The sequence below is a fragment of the Molossus molossus genome, unplaced genomic scaffold, assembly GCF_014108415.1.
Source record: "Molossus molossus isolate mMolMol1 unplaced genomic scaffold, mMolMol1.p scaffold_m16_p_7, whole genome shotgun sequence".
Classification (NCBI taxonomy): Eukaryota; Metazoa; Chordata; class Mammalia; order Chiroptera; family Molossidae; genus Molossus; species Molossus molossus.
In genome coordinates this window covers 91,743,682-91,762,916 of record NW_023425401.1, presented here as the reverse complement: position 1 = coordinate 91,762,916, position 19,235 = coordinate 91,743,682, and the positions used below count along the sequence as shown (strand labels likewise).

Sequence of the window (19,235 nt, the reverse complement as noted above, 5' to 3'; positions counted from 1 at the left end):
AAGAGAATCCCTCCTTCTAGGTCATACAGTATTTGTCAGCCCAGCTGTTGAACAGCTGCACAGCCTGCACTCGTAATGTTAGGTCATTAGCCTTTGATACTAGGCCCCTATATGGTGATATGGCTGTTTTCTGGGCTGGCATATTCCACCACTTGGTAATGGCCCCAAGTACATGAGGAGCAGCAAAAGTTCAAGGGCAGGTTATAGATGGAGCATTTTTGCAATCCAAATGCCTAAAATGTAATTATTTTCAGAACTTCCTCTAGGCCTTTCCATCTGATGTTGGGCATGTAGATGAAGCTTCTTTGAGGGGAGGGAAGGAGAAGAGGAACAAAATTACAAAATGTTCAGAGTGTTAGTCCTTGAGAGCAGCTCTGAGCTGAGAACTTAGCCCTGTAGCCTATTTCTGGCCCTACCCAAATGCCTCTATGTCCTGGCCAGCATAGTCCTCTGGGCCCTGTACAAAGAGCTTGCATCATTCACATTACATTCCTCTTGTTGCTCAGTGAAAATTCCCTTGCTGATGTCTTGGCCTTTTTCCCTCTTTCTGCAGTGATTCGTGCTGGGACGAAGGCTGCAGAGGGTGTGAGCGCTGCTGATATGGCCAAAAGAGAACGTGTGAGTAGGTTAGGTACCAGCCTTCAGGTTCTGCGTGACTTATTATAAATAAATAAATCATAATTATTGAATGGTAGAGGTGCTTATCAAAAAGCTGAGTATCGGTGACAGGCTATACTTACTCTGTTGTTAGAGAGAAAAGAAGCACACAGGTGAAACAGCAGGTAACCCAACATACATAACATTAGTTCAGCACTTTATGCCATTATAAGAACTGGATCTTATTGTTTCTTTTTCTAATTCTCAGCAGTAAATGTGTGCTGAATAGTATGTTTGGAGATCATGCAGTAGACACTTAGAGGCTAGGGCTGTGTATAATTAGTTATTAGTATAAATGCAGGATAATGTAAGAAAGGAAGTTTGGAGTAGGCTGGAATTAGTAGGGAAGAAGGTAGATGTGGGTCTTGAGATAGTTAAGATGCCCATTTTGGGGAGGAGGAGGATGTTTCCAGATTATAAAATCATTTTTGGAAAGCTCTGTATTTTGGGAGTTTCCACTGCTAACTGATGCCATTAAGTTCTCTGCTGCTTGGTAATGTTAGTTCCCAGTAACTTTTTCTTTTGTCCATGTAGCTTACTTTTAAAAAGCTAAGCCCACTTAGTATTAGCTGTGGGACCTGAAAGTGCAGAAGGTGATGGACTGAGATGAGAATATAGCAACAATAAGAGGCAGCATGTCTTTTCTGTGTAGTTTCCTGTCTAGACTAGCGTTCTCAACCTTTTTTTGGTATTGAGCATCTGGAAATTATGGTAGTTGGGGGCATTTCTGATCACATTGCAATAGTGACACATTTAATTTTCTCTTAGATTGAATTTTTCTAGTGAAAAGCTCACTAGATTATATGCGTTGTAATTCACAGCAGGCACAGCTTTTCCTGGAAGAAAAATCACGCTGTTGAACTTAGGCCTCTTTCATTATCCCTTTACTATTCAGTTCCAGAATATCCGTTTATTTGTGATTTGTTAGTACCTTTGCCAAACAAGGAGCAGTAGGAATGAGAAAACTTGATGAAAGGGAAAATGTAATTTAAAACTTTTTTCTACTAATTTAATTTTAAAAAAAGGAGAAGAATGTCATCTTTCATTTTAGAGATAGGTTGCCCTGGGGTCAGTGTTTTGTACAGCATAATAGAGGCTGATGCTCTAGAAGCAGAATTCATTTCTGTGGTCGTGGACATTCCTTTGCCTCAAGGTGGCAGAGTAGAGACGAGACAACATTCTCTCTAGTATTTTTTTTTTTTTCTTTACTGATGTTAGAGAGAGGACGGGAGAGGGAGAGATAGAAGCATCAATAAGAGAGAACATTGATTGGCCGCCTCCTGCATGCCCCTCACTGGGGCTTGGGCCCACAACCTGGGCATGTGCCCTGACCAGGAATTGAACTGCGACCCCCTGGTGCATGGGTCGACGCTCAACCACTGAGCCACACCGATGGGCCTCTCTAGTATTCTTTAAATAAATTCCATTTCCTTTTGGAAGGATTAGATAGTTTGAGTTGGTGGTTAGATCAAGACTGGGAATAAATGTTAGTTACAGTATTGTTTGTTATTTAGCCTGTGCCCAGTTTTGAGGTCAAGGTTTTATGTATCTCTTCTTGTTTTGGCCTCACCTCACCACTGGGAAATTGATATTATATTTTGATCTACAGTTCTACTTTGTAGGTGAGAAAAACATGCAACCTAAAAGATTTCATCTAACTTTTCTAGTTAAGCCTAGATTTCTAATTTAGTCTGGCCCCATCCATGACTGTACCACCTGCACACCATCTTGCCTCTGAACCTTTCTTTCCCTGTGCTAGGCATTGTAAGACTGCAGGGTGGGTGATTTCCCCTTTCTTCTATGTGTGTAGTTATTGGACAGGGTCATGGTTCTTGCCTTTTGGAGAACTATGAGCCTGCATTTTTAAAGGGTGGATTGGATTGTTAACAATTTGTTTTTCTTTCAGTTTGAACTACTGAAGCATCAGAAACTGAAGGACCAGAATATCTTTGTCTCCCGAACCAGGCTCTGCCTGCATAATCTCCCCAAGGCCGTGGATGACAGTCAGCTCAGAAAGCTGCTGCTGAATGCCACTGGAGGGGAGAAGGGGGTACGCATCAAGGAGGTGAGAGTTGGCCCTGCTTGCTCAGAACTGGTACTCGTCCCGGGTCAGATTGAGCATTTATTTTCAGGTTGTGGTGCTAGCAGATGGACAGATTTTCTTCTGGACACATTGTCAGCAGACAGGCCTGACTTTGGCAGTTTTCGTGCCTTTTTTTTTTTTTTTCTCCTTTTTTCTTAGAATTGCTTTTACATCTGACCAAATTGCAATAGAATGTGAGGAAGTCTCTGCCCTAGTGAAGTACTTCAGCAAACATTTATTGAATGCCTGCTGTGTGCTCAGCACCCTACCAGGTACTGTAATGTCAGTTTTCTTGCTGAGAAAATAATCTGTGTGCTTTGCTCTTTAGAAGAGCATTTTATTACCACTTAGGCTCTTAGCCTATGGTAAGAGTCCTCAGTGCCCTGTGGTGAGTACAGGGAGCTGCACAGGTCTTCAGCAGCTGTGTCAGACAAATGCTGGATTTATACCACGATTTGGTTAGACTCTGAGAACAGAAACCTTTCTGTTTCCCCCATGGCCCCTTTGCATCCCTGTGTCATAGCACTTACTATTACACTGTCCTGGAATTGTCAGTCAGTCATTTCTCCAACCAGACTGAGCTCTTTGAGGACAGGTGTCATCTCATTGTTCCGAATGCTTGGCTTAGTACCTGGCACACAGTAATCTGTTGATCAGAATTTATTAAGAAAGTAACATAGCCAATATTGTGAATCTGCTTTGCTCTGTTTCATCACCGTAATCTTTGAAAGCCTCACCAAACGTACGGTATTGGTATTTGGGGAATTAAGTGAGAGAATGTGAACATATCAGCACGTATCTGACACTACTCTTGGTAAAATCGTTCCAAGTGTTACTGGTGAAGGAGTCAGTTGTGTAATTCCTCATATCAACATCCACAACACTTAATAAGTGTCTGCACGTTTAAAATGTGTCATTATTTAGAGAAATGTATGTTTTACAATATTTGTATTGTATTGAATTTTCTCTTTAATTATTTCATATGTGTAAGTAGTGTCTCAGCAAATAGTAAGCCTCTTGGAGACGGGAACCTCATTTTATGACTTTCTTTTTTTTTTTTATCCTCATCTGAGGATACTTTTCCATTGACTTTTTTTTTTTTTTTAGATACAGTGGGAGGGAGAAAGAGAGAGAGAGAGAGAGAGAAACATTGATGTCAGAGAGACACATTGATTGATGGCCTCTGTATGACCCCGACCTGGGCTGGGTATTGAACCTGCAACTGAGGTATGTACCGTTGACCAGGAATTGGACCTGCAACTCTTTGGTCTTCGGGCCGACGCTCTAACTGCTGAGCCAAACCAGCCAGGGAATTTTATGTTTTTCTTGATTTTCCTATAGTAGAGGGCATAGTTCTAGGTACAGAGTAGATACTGGACGTATACCAAATGCAGTATCCAAGTGTTCCTCATGCCTAGACCTCTCCAAAATGAGAACTTCAGCTTCAGGAATAACAGCATGTGATTGATCAATTTCCCCCAAATTCCTTACTGTACCTCAGTGCCCAGGATGCCTATTACAGTCAGCTTAAGGTTTGGGGAAAGGTAATGTCAGAGAGGGTCTCAGTGCCAAGCAAAGACAACGAAAGCTTTTTCCTGTATTTGTGATACTGTATGTTGGGCAGGCTCTTCCCCAAGCCTGAAATGTCTTTCTTATCTAATGCCATCGGCCTTCTTCCTTCCCTTCTGTAGTAATTTTCTTTCTGAGTGGTTTCTACAATGATGAGATCTAGAGACTACATTTTATCCTCCTTAATAACTTAATGCACAACTTTAGGTACCATGGACCTCTCAACTTGTATGTATTGTCAGTAGTTAGCATTATAATTTTTCCTTGGAAAGTTTATTTTATATTCATGCTTATTTGTAGGTTTGTATTGAGGTCTATAAACTCTTAGAAAGCATGAAAAGATCTAATTTGTTCTGTGCTCTGAGTAGGTGTATACTAATAAGGCAGACATTCACAAGTGTTATTTCAGTACAACCCTTGTAGTGCTGATCTAGATGAAGAGTCTGTCCCAATAATTGAGTCTGTTAAGGCTCCTCATCCTGTAATTATTGGTTGTTTTTTTCTCTTGTTCTTGTCATAGTGTAAGGTGATGCGAGACCTCAAAGGAGTTCATGGGAAAATTAAGGGTCAGTCCCTGGGCTACGCCTTTGCAGAGTTCCAGGAGCATGAACATGCTCTGACAGCCCTGCGCCACATCAACAACAACCCAGACATCTTTGGGCCTCAGAAGGTGAGCCTCATCCTGTTGGGAGAGCAGTTCCTCTGAGGACCGTTTGCAGAAAACCATTCTTCTCCTTCGTGTCCAGTGCCCTCTCAGACATTTGAGTAATGGGAAAGAGTAGCAAGTCAGTGGAGGCAATGAGCAGTGATTCAGGTAATAAGATGACTGGCAGGAACTCTAATTGTATAGACTACTTGCACAACTGGTCCCTTACCTTTAAGTAGAGTAAGTGAGCAGCCACCTCTGACTTGCAAGAACGAGGGCGATGGTGGTGGACAGCTCAGTTTATTGCACTCAGAGGTTAAGAAATCTAATGAATGACATTGTCTCCTTCTGACACAGAGACCAATAGTGGAGTTTTCTTTGGAAGATCGAAGGAAGCTTAAAATAAGGGAACTGAGGATCCAGCGCAGCCAGGTACAGAACTGAAATGTCTTTTCTGTTTTTGTTTTTTTCAATTATTGTTCATAACACATAACATCCAACTTAACTGTTTTTGTTGTTAATCGTTACCTAAGGATATTTTTCCATTGGTTTTTAGACAGAGTGGAAAGGAGGGCAGAGAAAGAGAGAGAGAGAAACATCATTGTGAGAGAGACACATTGTCTGGTTGCCCCTGCATGACCCTGACTGGGGCCCGAACCTGCAACCCAGATATGCGCCCTTGACCAGGAAATCGAATCCAAGATCCTTTGGTCCGCAGGCCAATGCCTTAACCACTGAGCCAAACCGGCGTTCAATTAAGATACTTTTTTTTTTTTTAGAGAGGAACTTGAGGCACAGAGAAGTTTGTTTATTTATTTATCCTCACCCAAGGACATTTTTTCATTCTTTTGCTCAGATAGAGCGGGAGAGAGAGAGAGGGAGAGAGAGAGAAACATCGACGCGAAAGGGACACATTGAGTGGCTGCCACCCGCACAACCCAACCAGGGCCAGGGACAAACTATAACCGAAGTACGAGCCCCTAACAGGAACCGAACCCGGGTCTCTGGACCGCAGGCCGATGCTCCCACCGCTGAGCCAAACCGGCCAGGGCCAATTAAGGTACTTTTTAAAGGGCATGTTTAAACTTCTGTTTTGTTCAGTTTGTGGTTCTGCCACCTTGAAATAGGTTTGTACTTTAGTAGGTTCTTTGTTACCCTTTATTCTTAGTTCCCTAGAACTCTCCAGGCTACCTTCTCCTCTGCTGGCCTGTCTTGCGATAGCTCCACAGAAGGGAAAGGAAGGAGAGGAGAGAAGCAGACTGATGGTATTCCCAATCAGCATTTCTTGTACAGTGCCTGGTGATGGTCCATGTCAAAATGAATGGCCAAGGTTAAAGTTTTGCGTTACCTGTAGATTTCATCTGTCTCTTTCATAATTATTTTTTCTTATTCAGTGGCTCCAGAAATGTGATGCCTGATAGTTTTAGTACTGTTTTTAATCTAATGTAGAGGAAAGAACAGGGACTTTGGAAACGGGAATCCTTCTGTTCAAACTCAGTCTCTGCTGCTTTCTGAGTTCCTTGGCAAGTTACTACCTCTCTCAGCTTTATTTTCTAGTTTGTAAAATGGGATAAATAGTGTCTGCTTCACATAGTTGATAAGGATTAAATGAGGTAATACATGTAAATTGTCTTGCACGTGAATGGTCAGCACACAGTCAATACTCTTACCCATTTTTCCCCAGGGTATATGGGACCAGACTGTTCTTGATACCTAAGCTCTTACAGCTGACATTACTATTATACCTTAGCTTGTATATATACCAAACATTTACAGTCTTTGTGATCAATAGTGAGCATGACCAATAGAGGAGCAGGCTCAGTGGCTAATACAATGCCCTAGGTTGGAACACCTGGGATCTGGTTCTTGGTTCAAGACAACTTTTTTTATCCTAGGTTTATTTACTGCTTTAAGCTATTGCTTCAGGAGGTGATTCTGAAGCTACTGACTTAAAAAAACTCGGATGGCTTTAGTTGTTCCCTACACTTATGTACGTACTGCTCTTTCTATGTAAAAGTGCCTCTGTCCTCTGACTCAGTTTCCACATTCATATCAGATGTATTTCCTCAAGTAGCATTTTCCCACCTCTTTCAAAAGAGATAAGATCTCATTATTTGTACCTTCATGAACTTCCTTAAACTCACCTTTAGTTTTTTGTTGTTGTTTGTTTAATGTTTTTATTGATTTTTTCAGAGAGAGAAGAAGGGAGCGAGAGAGAGAAATACTGATGTGAGAGGGAAATGTGGATTGACTGCCCCCTGCACCCCTACTGAAAATCAAGCCCACAACCCGGGCTTGTGCCCCAACCGGGACTCGATCCGGGACCTCTCAGTCCATGGGACGATGCTCAATCCACTGAGCCACACTGGCCTTGCTCACCTTTAGTTTTTTACTTTGCTTTATTTGTGTATGTGTCTCTTAGCTCCGTTAGGCTGTGAGTCCTGAAAGGCAGACACTGTTCTTTCCATCTGTACCCTACCACTTAGTGACAGACTAGCACATAGCAGGCATGTGATAGATCTTTGTGTATCAGTGTGCCTATCTCGATTTTTAAGGTGAACAGGACAAAATAACACCACATTAATTTCATGTGAATCTTTTTTTCTTTTTCCACTTCAGTGCAACATAAATATGTACCATTCTTTATGCCTTTCTTCTCACAGCATCTTTTCTTTTTTTATCTTTATTTATTCCTTCTCTTATGTTCTTTTTTTTTTTTAATGTAGATTTGAGTTTCTGATCTAGGTCATTTTCCTCTTCTGAAGAAATGTGTTTGGCATTTTCTGCAAGACATATGTACTGGAGACAGATTTATTTAAATTTTGTTTGAGAAATATTTTTTTTTTTTTAGTCCTTACTTGAGGAAATGTTTTTATTGATTATTTTAAAGAGAGAGGAAGGAAGCCCTGGCTGGTTTGGCTTAAGTTAGAGTGTCGGCCCTCAGACCAAAGAGTCATGGGTTCAATTCCGGTCAAGGGCATGTACCTTGGTTGTGGTTTGGTCCCTGGCCCTGGTCAGGGTCATGCGGGAGGCAACCAATCGATATGTCTCTCTCACATCGATGTCTCTCTCTCTCTTTTTCCCTCCCTTCCTTCCTTCCACTCTACTAAAGGTAAACGGAAAAATATCCTCAGGTGAGGATTAAAAAAAAGAGAGAGAGGAAGGAAGAGAGAAAGAAATACCGGTCAGTTGCTCCCCTATGTGCCCTGACCGGGGCTGAACTCAAAACCTAGGTATGTGCCCTGACTCGGAATCGAACCTGCAGCCTTTTCTGTGTATGGAACAATACTCCAGCCAACTGAGCACCTAGCCAGGGCTGTCTGAGAAATCATTTCTTTCACTTTTAAGGGATAATTACACTGAATACAGAATTCTAGGTTGGTGATTCCTCCTCTCCATTTTAAATATTTCACTCTGTTCTCTTCTTGTTTACATGGTTTCTGAAAAGAGATCCAATGTAATATTATCTTTGTTTCTATCTGTAGGTAAAGGGATTCCCCCCAACCACCCAGCTTTTAAGAGTTTCTCCTTATCTTTGATTTTCTGCAGTTTGATATAGTATTAGGTGTAGATTTTTTGGTATTTATCTTGTTTGTTATTTGTTGAGCTCCCTGGATCTGTGGTTTAGTGGCTGTCTTAATTTTGGAAAATTCTTGGCTCTTACTACTTCAAATATTTCATCTGTTACTTTTTTTCTTCGGGTATTTCCATTATATGTTTGTTACACCTTTAGTAATTCTCCCAAGCCTTTTTTTTCCTACTGGCTTTCAAGTCTTCTGCATGCATGTACTCTCCCCATTTCCGCATGTGGGAAGGGAAATGTTTATTTTGTGCCCCCACCCAGTAACCATTTGTGACTCTATTGGGGCCTGTGAACCACTTGTGTTCACTTTCCTGTAGTCTCTCTCTTTTGATGGGAAGAATTCCTCTCTCTTAACCAAGCACACATAACACCTTGTGCTGAGTGTTTCAAGCACATAAAACTCATCCAGAAACCAGATGTGGTTTCTTGTTTTATGCAGCAGAAAATGAAATCCAAGTCCACAACTGGTGAGCCACAGCAGGAGCAACCAGAGCTTGGCAAAGACCAACAACAGAAAGCAGCTCAAAACCGCACACAGGAGCAAAGCCAGGCTCCCCCAGAGCAGAAGGGGAAGGCGGGCTCTATCTCATGGACAGGATTCCAGACCAAGGCCGAGGTGGAGCAGGTGGAGTTGCCTGATGGAAAGAAGAGAAGAAAGGTCCTGGCGCTACCCTCACACCGAGGCCCCAAAATCAGGTGAGATGCAGGACAATGGCATAGGACAGGGAATGGTTTCTGAGAGGGTTTGTTTTTCCTCAGCTCTTTTCCTCTTTGTGGCTTTTGTTTGTACGACAGGGACGCTCAGTGTTGTGCTAGTCCCAGAGCACAGCAGACGTGTCCTTCCTGGACTGCATGGAAGCAGAACAGGACTGGCAGAGGGGCCTCCGAGGAGCCTTCCAGGCTGGGCTTTCATGACCTTTCCTCCTCTTTTGAAAGCTTCCAACTGTCCAGATGGCTGTCTGTCCACTGAGCCTACCTACTTGAGGTTCCCCTGCAGTTCTGTTTGGGGCAACAGACTATATGCTATGAATAAAAGTTGATCTTTAAAAAAATATTTGTTAAATACATGAAAGTTTTTTGAGATTCTCTTGAGGTTTTAAACCCAAACAAAAAAACAAATGTACAAATGTTGAACCTTAGGACATTCTGTTACAGCATCCCTTTCTAAAATGACTTATCATGGGTTTGAAAACGCCAGTGTAAGAAAAGGCATTTTATCTTCCTACCTCAGAGAACCTCAGGGGTGCCAATTAGAGGAAGAACGCGGAGGTGACACTTGACCATATTGTTTCAGGTTGCGGGACAAAGGCAAAGTGAAGTCTCTCCCTCCTAAAAAGCCAAAGCCCCAGATGAACCAGTGGAAGCAAGAGAAGCAGAAGTTATCTCCCAAGCAGGCGAGTCCGTAGTGCACGAGGTGTTGGTACGACAGGCTCTGCTGGGGCTGGCAGTTGCTTTTGTGCCTTGATCAGTTGAGCAAAAAAGGGCTGCTAGATTGTGGCTGCATGCAGGACTCAGCTGTTCAGAGGACACTGAAGTACACAGCCCTAAAGGGGGGAGAATAGGGAAATAACCCCCACATATCAGTTACTGTGACTCAACAGTTACCCTGTTTTACCTATCCCCCATACACGCTCCCTGCCCCCAGTACATTAAATACTTCATTTTTAAATGTGCCTTGTGGAAATGTGTATTGCTCAGGCCTTACACACACACACACACACACACACACACACAGAGCCATGATCACATCTAATGAAATTAGTAAGAAGCCCTAAATGTCATCTAATACACAGCCCATATTAAAATGTCCCCAGTTGCCCTGGCCGGTTTGGCTCAGCGGTTAGAGCGTCGGCCTGCGGTCCGGAGAGACCCAGGTTCGGTTCCCGCTAAGGGCGCATACTTCGGTTGCAGTTTGTCCCCGGCCCTGGTTGGTCGTGCGGGTGGCAGCCACTCGATGTGTCCCTTCACGTCGATGTTTCTCTCTCTCCTTCCTCTCTCTCCCTCCCACTCTATCTGTACAAAAAATGGAAAATATCCTCGGGTGAGGATAAAAAATAAAATAAAAAAATAAAAAAAAATAAAATGTCCCCAGTTGCCTCAAAAAAAATTTTTATAATTGGTTAGCATCAATCAGGATTCAAAGTCCACATATTACATATGATTTTTATATCTCTTAAATTTTTTTTTTTCCCTATAATATCCAGTCTTCCTCATCACTCCCTTTTTCCCATGCTGTTAATTTGTTGGAGAAACCAGGTCATTTGCCTTTTAGAATGTATTACATTTTGAGTTAGCTGCTTTGCTTCCTTGGGTTGTCATTTAACTCATTTCTATAACAGCCCATATTGCCTGTATACTGGTAGCTTGATCTAGAGCTTGATTAGACTCAAGTTCAGTTTTCTTGGCAAAAGTCTTTCTTTCTTTCTTTCTCTCTCTCTCTCTCTCTCTCTCTTTCTCTCTTTCTTATTTTCAATCCTCACCTGAAGACACTTTTGCATTTATCTTCAGATAGAACGGGAGAGGGGTGGGGGAGAGTGAGAGAGAAACATTGACGTGAGAGAGACACATCGACAGGCTGCCACCCACACGACCCCATCCGGGGCCGGGGACAAACTGCAACTGAGGCACATACCCCCAGCAGAAACCGAACCCGGGACTCTCTGGTCCACAGGCCGAAGCTCTAACCGCTGAGCCAAACCAGCCAGGGCTTGGCAAAAGTATTTCTTAGGTAATGCTATGTGCTTTCTGTTGCATTGTATCATAAGGCATCCTAATGTCCGGTTGCCCCATTTTTGGTGATAACTCAAATTCATCAGTAGGTTTAGGGATTGTCGCCCTGGCCGGTTTGGCTCAGCGGATTGTCTACCTTATTCCTCCATTTGTAAAGTCCCCCGTCAACCTCTCACCAAATGGTTTTAATACCATTGACGATTACTGTCTAGATCCTCTATTTTAATATGGGTTGCAAAATGATGATTTTCTAATTTCATCAATCCATTTGCTTTTTTTTTTTTTAGTAGAATTCTAGAAAAAAAAAAAGAATATTTTTAACTCTTTGGCTACCATGAAATACCATTTGTATAGGAAAGGCAGGATAAATGTTTTATTTTATTTTTTTCTCTTCATCAATTTCCAGAATAATGCATTGGTGTCCTATCAACTTCCTATAGTGACCAGTAAGATTTTATAGTATTATAAAATCATTCCTGAGTTTTTATGTACTTGATGTGTTTCCATCAGATGCAGTCATTATGCCATGTTAGGCTAGCAGAAACCCTGTCAGGTGGATTTCTGAGACCTTGTGAGATGACTCTGTCTTTATTAGTGTCCTTTTCAATACAGCCAGATGTCCCAGCTCATCTTACAAATCTGTTCCTCCCTGGCCCTGGCATTCGCCGTTTTCCCGAGGGGTCCTAGTTCCTTTTAGGAGGAAACAGTGGTCCTAAGATTTTGAACATTTCAGGTCAAGCTTTCTTTTAGGGTACAAGAAGTATTACTTTCCCATCATCCTTGAGAAATCTGTGTGCCTGGGAAGTGTTGGGCCTATACACACTGTCTTATAAAACTTCCTGAAACCCCATAAGCAGTGTTCTTGGCGAGGGAAAGGGCGAGTGAAAACACCCCAATTCTGGGCTGACTCTTCTGTGAGGAGATTCAAGTGAGCATTTGGGAGTGGCCTCTGAAACACCTGTGCAGTGTTTTAGGGAGCCCTTCTCTGCATTCCTGGTCTGATTTCTTACCAATGGATGATTTTTTAAGGGTTTTTCTCTCCAAGGGTCACTCTCTAAAAGTCCCCTTCTTGTGGTGGACAAGATCTCTGTACCTACTTATTTTCTCTCTTGGGTGGCCTTAAGGTAAGATGATATTTACTGTTTGAAACTGACTATCTTTTGTTTCCTTACCTTTCATTTGTAGGTACCTAAGAAAAAAGCTAAGGGAAATAAGGCTGAAATTCGCTTCAACCAGCTGGTCGAACAATATAAGCAGAAATTATTGGGACCGTCTAAAGGAGCGCCTCTTGCAAAGAGGAGCAAGTGGTTTGACAGCTGATGATGCCTGCTGACTGGATAGGAAGCTGGACTGTGCGCTCCTGTACAGCTCCCAGGCTCCTTCCCACGCCCCAGTGTCGTTTACTGAGGGAAAGAAACCCCCTGATGCACTGCCACTTTTTTGGGGGGCTCCCTGGGCTGTACACATCTGGACTTTGTGTGGTTAGTTAATCATAAAGATAAATATCAGAAAAAACATGATGCTTCTTGCACATTATCCAGATTCTCGTGAAATTGTGTTTATAATTATTACCCATTTTAACTTTCTGTTTCTCAAATGGAAACAGTTGTAAAATGCATTCTTGAGTGTGCTGAATTTTTAAGGTGTATATTTAAGTGTTTTTTCCAAATAAGATATTTTGTGGCTTTTTGAATAACAGACTCTCATTTCTAATATATATAAGCCATTTATTATTTATGAACATTTTTGACATTCCTAACTCTAATTCCATTACGGAGTCCTACGTACTGCAGGAATTGTTTAAGAAAGAGCAGAGAAAATGATTTCCAACCTAATCTCTGAGGGTGGGAGAAACTTGGAAAGTAATTGAGGGCAGTGGGGTCTGGTGGAGAGCAACATGGGATGATTATTTGCCAAATGAGTGGGTTATTGTTGGTAGTTGACAAGAAATCAGTTTGCAGTGGTCCACAGACACTAGCCTAGCTGGTGTAATGTACATTTTCTGTCATTGAGCGCCTCCGCTGAGGGCTTAGAGGTTAGGGGTGGCAGGCAGAGCACTGAGCTCCAGACCTAGGCTCCAGCCGCACTGCTTTACCGAATGATGGCCTTGAACCAGACACAGTCTGTGGAATGAGGAGTTTAACTAAGGTGTGTGTGTGCTCCTTCCCAATTCTACACTCTTTCTAATCCATTCTTATGCATGTTTGTATTCTTTCTTTTTAACCTCAGAGAAGGTAGAGATAACTTTAGTTATTTTTCAGGATTTACGTGTCACAAAAGCTGGGAAGGGATGGTAAATGTTAGAGAGTCAAGGTCCAAAAGGATTATAAATAGCCTGAAGGGATGGACTAAATCTGATAAGATGAAAATCACAGGAACAAATATAAATTCCCCCACTTGGGTCCAAAAACCATACTGCACAAGTTCTGGTAGGAGAGTTTGAGGCAACTAATTTTGCATGATGGAGAGACAGTGTGGCTGTGTTAGTGGAAATGGATGTCTCAGGTGGGTTGCTAGTTCTCTGAACTGGCCAGACTACACTTGTAAGACAAATGTAATGATCAAGGTAGTCAAGGAAATCAAAATGTCAGATGGAAACTGAATTGATCATGAGTTGGTTGTTGTTGAAGTTGGTCATAGGTAAATAAAGATTTAGTATACTATTCTCTCTGCATTTGTGAACATTTGAAGTTTTCTGTAATAAAAAGTTAAAAGTCAGATGAGTAACTGGTACTGACCTGCTTGAGAAGAGAATTCTTGTGGTGTGATAGCTGTTGGTAGAGCCCAGAAGGGCGTAAGGGGCAGATGAGTAAGTCACAAGGAATCAGATTTGGGCTCGTGTAAGGGAGAACTTGAATGCAGGTGGGGCATGAGTCCCGTCTCTGGAACAGTCGAGGTGATAAAGGAGGTGGTAAGATCAGTCAGCTCATTAGTGTTTAGCCCCATGATGACAGAAAATAAGCCTCATGTCTCACCCCAGACCCTGAGGCCCCTTTCAAGAGAAAACCTGATCATTTTCTGTGTAGTATACTTCATATATTTGGTCCTCATTAAGTCTGTGCCATGGTTGAGATGGTTTAGCTCCTGTTTAAACCTTCTAGTGGTTTCTCATCTCACTTTTTAAAAAATTGAGGTGTAATTGACATACATTACTGTATTACATCCCCACAACTTATTTCTTTTGTTGCTGGAAGTTTGTACCTTTTGACTCACTTCACACATTTTGTGACCCACCCATCCCACCCCACAATCACTAATCTGTTTTTTGTTTTTATTTTTAGATTTTTATTTAATATGTTCCATAAAAATCCCTGAGTTTTTTTGTTCAGTGTTTTGAAAACATCAAATATTAATTTCTTAGGATTCAACCTAATATAGCCGTATAGTTGAACCCTGTATTATTATTATTTTTTAATCTTTATTGTTGGATGTAAAATGTATTACAGATGTTCTACATTTTTCCCCCATTGACTCCCTCCTCCCCACTCCCGCCCCCCCTCCTGCTTTTCCCCACACTATTGTCTGTGTCCATTGGTTATGCATATAACTTCTTTGGTTTATTTCTTCCCACCCCCCCAACCCCTTTCCCTTTGAGGTTTGTCAGTCTAGCAATGAATTTGTACTTCTTAATCTCTTCACCTTTTTCACCCATTCCCCCAACCCCCCTCCCAACTGGCAACCAACAAAATGTTCTCTGTATCTATGAGAATGTTTCTGTTCTACCTGTTCCTTTTGTTTGTAGATTACATTGTTGATAGATATGTATTCATTGCCATTTTGTTTGTTTATATATTTTATCTTTTTCTTCAAAAAGACCCTTCATCATTTCATATAATAACGGTTTGGTGGTGATGAACTCCTCTAACTTTTTCTTGTCTGGGAAAGTTATTATATGTGCATCGATTATAAATGACAGCTTTGCAGGATAGAGTAATCTTGGTTGTAGGTTCTTGCTATTCATCACTCTGAATATTTCTTGCCACTCCCTTCTGGCCTGCAAAGTTTCTTTTGAGAAATCAGCTGACAGCCTAATGGGAACTCCCTTGTAGGTAACTAGCTGCCTTTCTCTTGCTGCTTTTAAGATTCTCTCTTTGTCTTGAACCTTTTGCATTTTGATGATGATGTGTCTTGGTGTGGGCCTCTTGGGGTTCATCTTGTTTGGGACTCTCTGTGCTTCCTGGACTTGTATGTCTGTTTCCTTCACCAAGTTAGGAAAATTTTCTGCCATTATTGTTTCAAACAGGTTTTTGATTTCTTGTTCTCACTCTTCTCTTTCTGGCACCCCCAAGATGCGAATTTTGGCATGCTTGAAGTTGTCCCAGAGGCTCCTTACACTATCCTCATTTTTTTGGATACTTTTTTCTTTTTGCTGTTCTGATTGGGCATTTTTTGCTTCCTTATATTCCAAATCGATGGTTTGCTCCTTGGATTTACGTACTCTATTATTGAAGCTGTGTAAATTATTCTTTATTTCAATTAATGCCTCCTTCAATTCTAACTGTGTATCCATGATTTCTGACTGGTCCTTTTTTATGCTCTTGAGGCCCTCCCTAAGTTCACTGAGGTTCTCACTAAGTTCATTGAGCATCCTTATAAGCAGTATTTTGAACTCAGCATCTGTTAGGTTGCTTATCTCCATTTCGCTTAGTTCTTTTATTGGGGTTTTGTTCTGTTCTTTCATTTGGGACCTGGTTCTTTGTCTCCTCATTTTGGCTGCCTCCCTGCATTTGTTTCAGTGTATTACTTAACCAGAGGTATGGGGCTCGCTGAGACTAGATGCTGCTCGTTTGAAAGAATTTAGGAAAAACCTGAAGCAGGATCCAAGACAGGCCAATCCTATGGTTAAGCAAGTGGCAACAGCTTGGGTGGGCTTGAAAGTTGGGTGGGCTTGAAAGTTGGGTGGGGCGGGGCGGGGCCTCAGGGAGTGACCAGGGCGGGGCTACCAGTGTGAGCCAGGTTGCTGGAGGCCCAGATATGGCTTCTGTCTGCCGCCCCCGGGAAGGGCTCACCAAAGGAACAAAGGCCTCTGACAGCACGTTTGTCCCAGAGAAAGCCCCCTCTCCAGCCCTCACCCCAGTGCCAAACAGCTCAGTTCTTCCCTGTATGTGTCTGGCGCCCCTCGAGCTGCCTCCCCTCCGAGCTTAGAGGGAGAGAGTCCGGTAAGTCCGTGCGCGGGCCCTTTAAGGAGCTGCCTGGGGCTCCAGCCGCTTCAGCTTCCCTGAGCCTCAGTTCCCACTGGTTTTTCCAGCCAGAAGTGATGGGGATTCTCTTCCTGGCACTGGAACCCTGAGCTGGGCATCTGGTGTGGGACGGGGACCCCTCAGTCCTCAGGAAGGACCTTCCCAGCCGAGGTGTCCTCCTGATTTTTATCCGCCACACGTGGGTGTGGGACCAGCCCATCCCCTCCGCCCCTCCTACCAGTCTGGATGCAGCTGCTGCTTTAATTCTGTAGTTGTAGGACTTCCATTCAGCTTGATTTCAGGCGGTTTTGAATGATGGTTGTTCTGTAGTTTAGTTGTAACTTTGATGTGGTTGTGGGAGGACGCGATACCGCGTTTACCTACCTGCCATCTTGACCGGAAGTCCCTAATCTGTTTTCTATACCTATGAGCTTGGGGGTTTTTGTTTCTGGTTTTGTTTTTTTTTCTTTATTGATTTTAGAGAGAGGAAGTGAGAGGGAGAGAGATGGAAACATTGATGAGAGAGAACATCGATTGGCCGCCTCCTGCATGCACCCCACTGGGGATTTGGCCCACAACCTGGGCATGTGCCCTGACCAGGAATCTAACCAGTGACCTCTTGGTGCAGGGGTCGACACTCAACCACTGAGCCACACCGGCTGGACTGTTTCTGTTTTTTAAAGATTCCACATATGAATGAGATCATATTGTATTTATATTTCTCTGACTTATTTGACTTAGCAAGGTCCATCCATGTTGTCACAAACAGCAAGATTTCGTTCATTTTTATGGATGAATATTATGTACACGCCAGATTTTCTTTATCTATTCATTTGTTCTCATCTCACTGTGATTAAAATTGCAATTTTTTCCCAAAGCATGCTATGCTCTAGGTTCTCTAGCCCCCGTCGCCTCCCCTGCCTCATCTAGATCCTCTATTTCCCCTTTCATTCCCTTTTGGCCACACAGGCCTTCCTTCAGTTCACGTGTATTTGCATTTGTTTTCTTGGCCTGCAGAGCTTTTCAATCAGATCTTTTGCTTATCGCTCAAATCTCCACTGAGCTGTCACCGCCTCCTGGAGCTCTTCCCTAACGGAGAGCTTTTCTTCCCTCCCCTCTGTCCTGCCAGCGCTGGATTCTCTTACCCTGTTTATGATTTTTTTTTCTTGCACTCATCTCCCACCCGAAGATATTTTTTCCCCTAGTTTGAATGTATTGTGTGAGAGAACTTGATCTCTCTTGTAGACACCGCACCTAGAATTGAGCCTGGCATATAGTAGGTATTGAGTAAACATTTTTTGAATGAAAAAAATAAAGGGGCAAAGGAAGAAACAGTACTCAGTAGGCCAGAGAAAGAGTTAAATGTAGCCCAAAGTGCTTGATTCCCTAGTCTGGCCTGGTGCTATAATAAATGATGCTTTTTCTTCAGAACTATTGCTGACCCAGGGATATGGCTGTTTCATTGCACTGTCTTGGGAAACTAATGAATACTCCAAAATGCCCTTAATTGGTTTAAAGACGGATAAAGCAGAAGAACTGAAGGACAGAGGCTTTATCTCCAGTTACCTTGAGACTGTGACTTGGGGAGTTTGAAATGGTCTTGCAATAAGTTGGCAGTACATCTTTCCCAAGTCCGTGCACTGTGGCGGGAGTCGGATACTTTATTAAGGACATACACGGGATACTCACAACCTGCCTGTCAGCTGCTGTTTTCCCTTGGCCAGTTCCGTCTGCTCACCACTTTTCCCCAGTATACAGATATCTATAAATTAACATTCAAAAATATGTCTTAACATTTAGAATACATGAAAATTAGTATTCCTTCGGATAGCGCCTGATTTTTTTAGATCTAGATATTTCTTCTGTCAGCTTTAGCAACCCAAGATGTTTGAAACAGTCAACTGCTTAGAAAGTTGCTGCACAGTTCTTTGAAAAACATGGTAGAGCTGCCCTGGCCGAGTGGCTCGGTTGAGCATTGTCCGATACACCCAAAGGTTAGCGGTTTGCTTCTTGGTCAGGGCACACGACCTAGGTTGCGAGTTCAATCCCCTGTTGGGGTGCGTATGGAAAGCAGCCGTTAGATGTTTTTCACATCGATGCCCCCCCCACCCCCACTCTGTCTCTCAAATCAATAAAAACATCCTTGGGTGGGGATTTAAAAAAAAGTGACAGGACAAATTACTCACTTTCTCAACAACTAGGGTCCTTGTGTGGTGCCCTCCTTTGGCACACCTTACTCTGTGTTATCTCGGGGGCGGGAACGCAACCAGAGTTGTGCTCGTTCACTTCAGAGCCTGATGTTTCATAAAACAGAGTTTTCTGAATTAATCCCGAAGGTGGACAGACTGCTTGGTTAAAAAACAACAATAAAAACACTTTTGTCAATATCCAGGACTGAAGGCCATCAGTCAAAACTCTCAAGCTTCAGTAGTATTTTCCTGTTTTGTTACACAGGAGCCTGGCTCATACATATCCCCTTTAAATAAAGAATCGTAAGGTGGTGTGCTGGCCCTTCCCTTGCGGGGTTTTTTGTTCTTGTTTCTGGCTACTTGATGGTTCTGAAGAACTGCTCCCTGCTGTGATCCAGGATGTACAGGCCCTTCCCTGGAATTCGCCTCCAGCAAGGGCTATTCTTCAGCTGTCTTCAGGGGAGGTCTGCAGCTTCCTCTGTTGCACAGTTAGGGCGTATGAATTCATTCTTCTAAAAACTTCTAAATGTCCTTTGGTATGTTTTTGCCTTGAAAAGAGATTTTCCAACTAAAAATTCAGAGCCCGAATACCAGTTCT

The 19,235-nt window shown here is 42.6% G+C and overlaps 1 protein-coding gene across 3 annotated transcripts in view; it reads left to right on the top strand.

Annotated features, from left to right (window-relative positions):
* The window catches only part of RBM28 (RNA binding motif protein 28), a 33,765-nt gene extending 19,904 nt beyond the window's left edge, over nt 1-13,861 (top strand). The window contains exons 13-19 of one of the 3 annotated variants that reach the window (XM_036247546.1): nt 554-618; nt 2,564-2,722; nt 4,830-4,979; nt 5,313-5,387; nt 8,981-9,234; nt 9,833-9,932; nt 12,454-13,861. In XM_036247546.1, the coding sequence (XP_036103439.1) occupies nt 554-618; nt 2,564-2,722; nt 4,830-4,979; nt 5,313-5,387; nt 8,981-9,234; nt 9,833-9,932; nt 12,454-12,588 (938 nt within the window). In that variant the 3' untranslated portion in view covers nt 12,589-13,861. Of the gene's footprint in view, nt 1-553; nt 619-2,563; nt 2,723-4,829; nt 4,980-5,312; nt 5,388-8,977; nt 9,235-9,832; nt 9,933-12,453 lie in introns of all 3 variants that reach the window. The other 2 variants (XM_036247547.1, XM_036247545.1) reach the window with 2 other exon arrangements.
* Nucleotides 13,862-19,235: the final 5,374 nt, after the last annotated feature.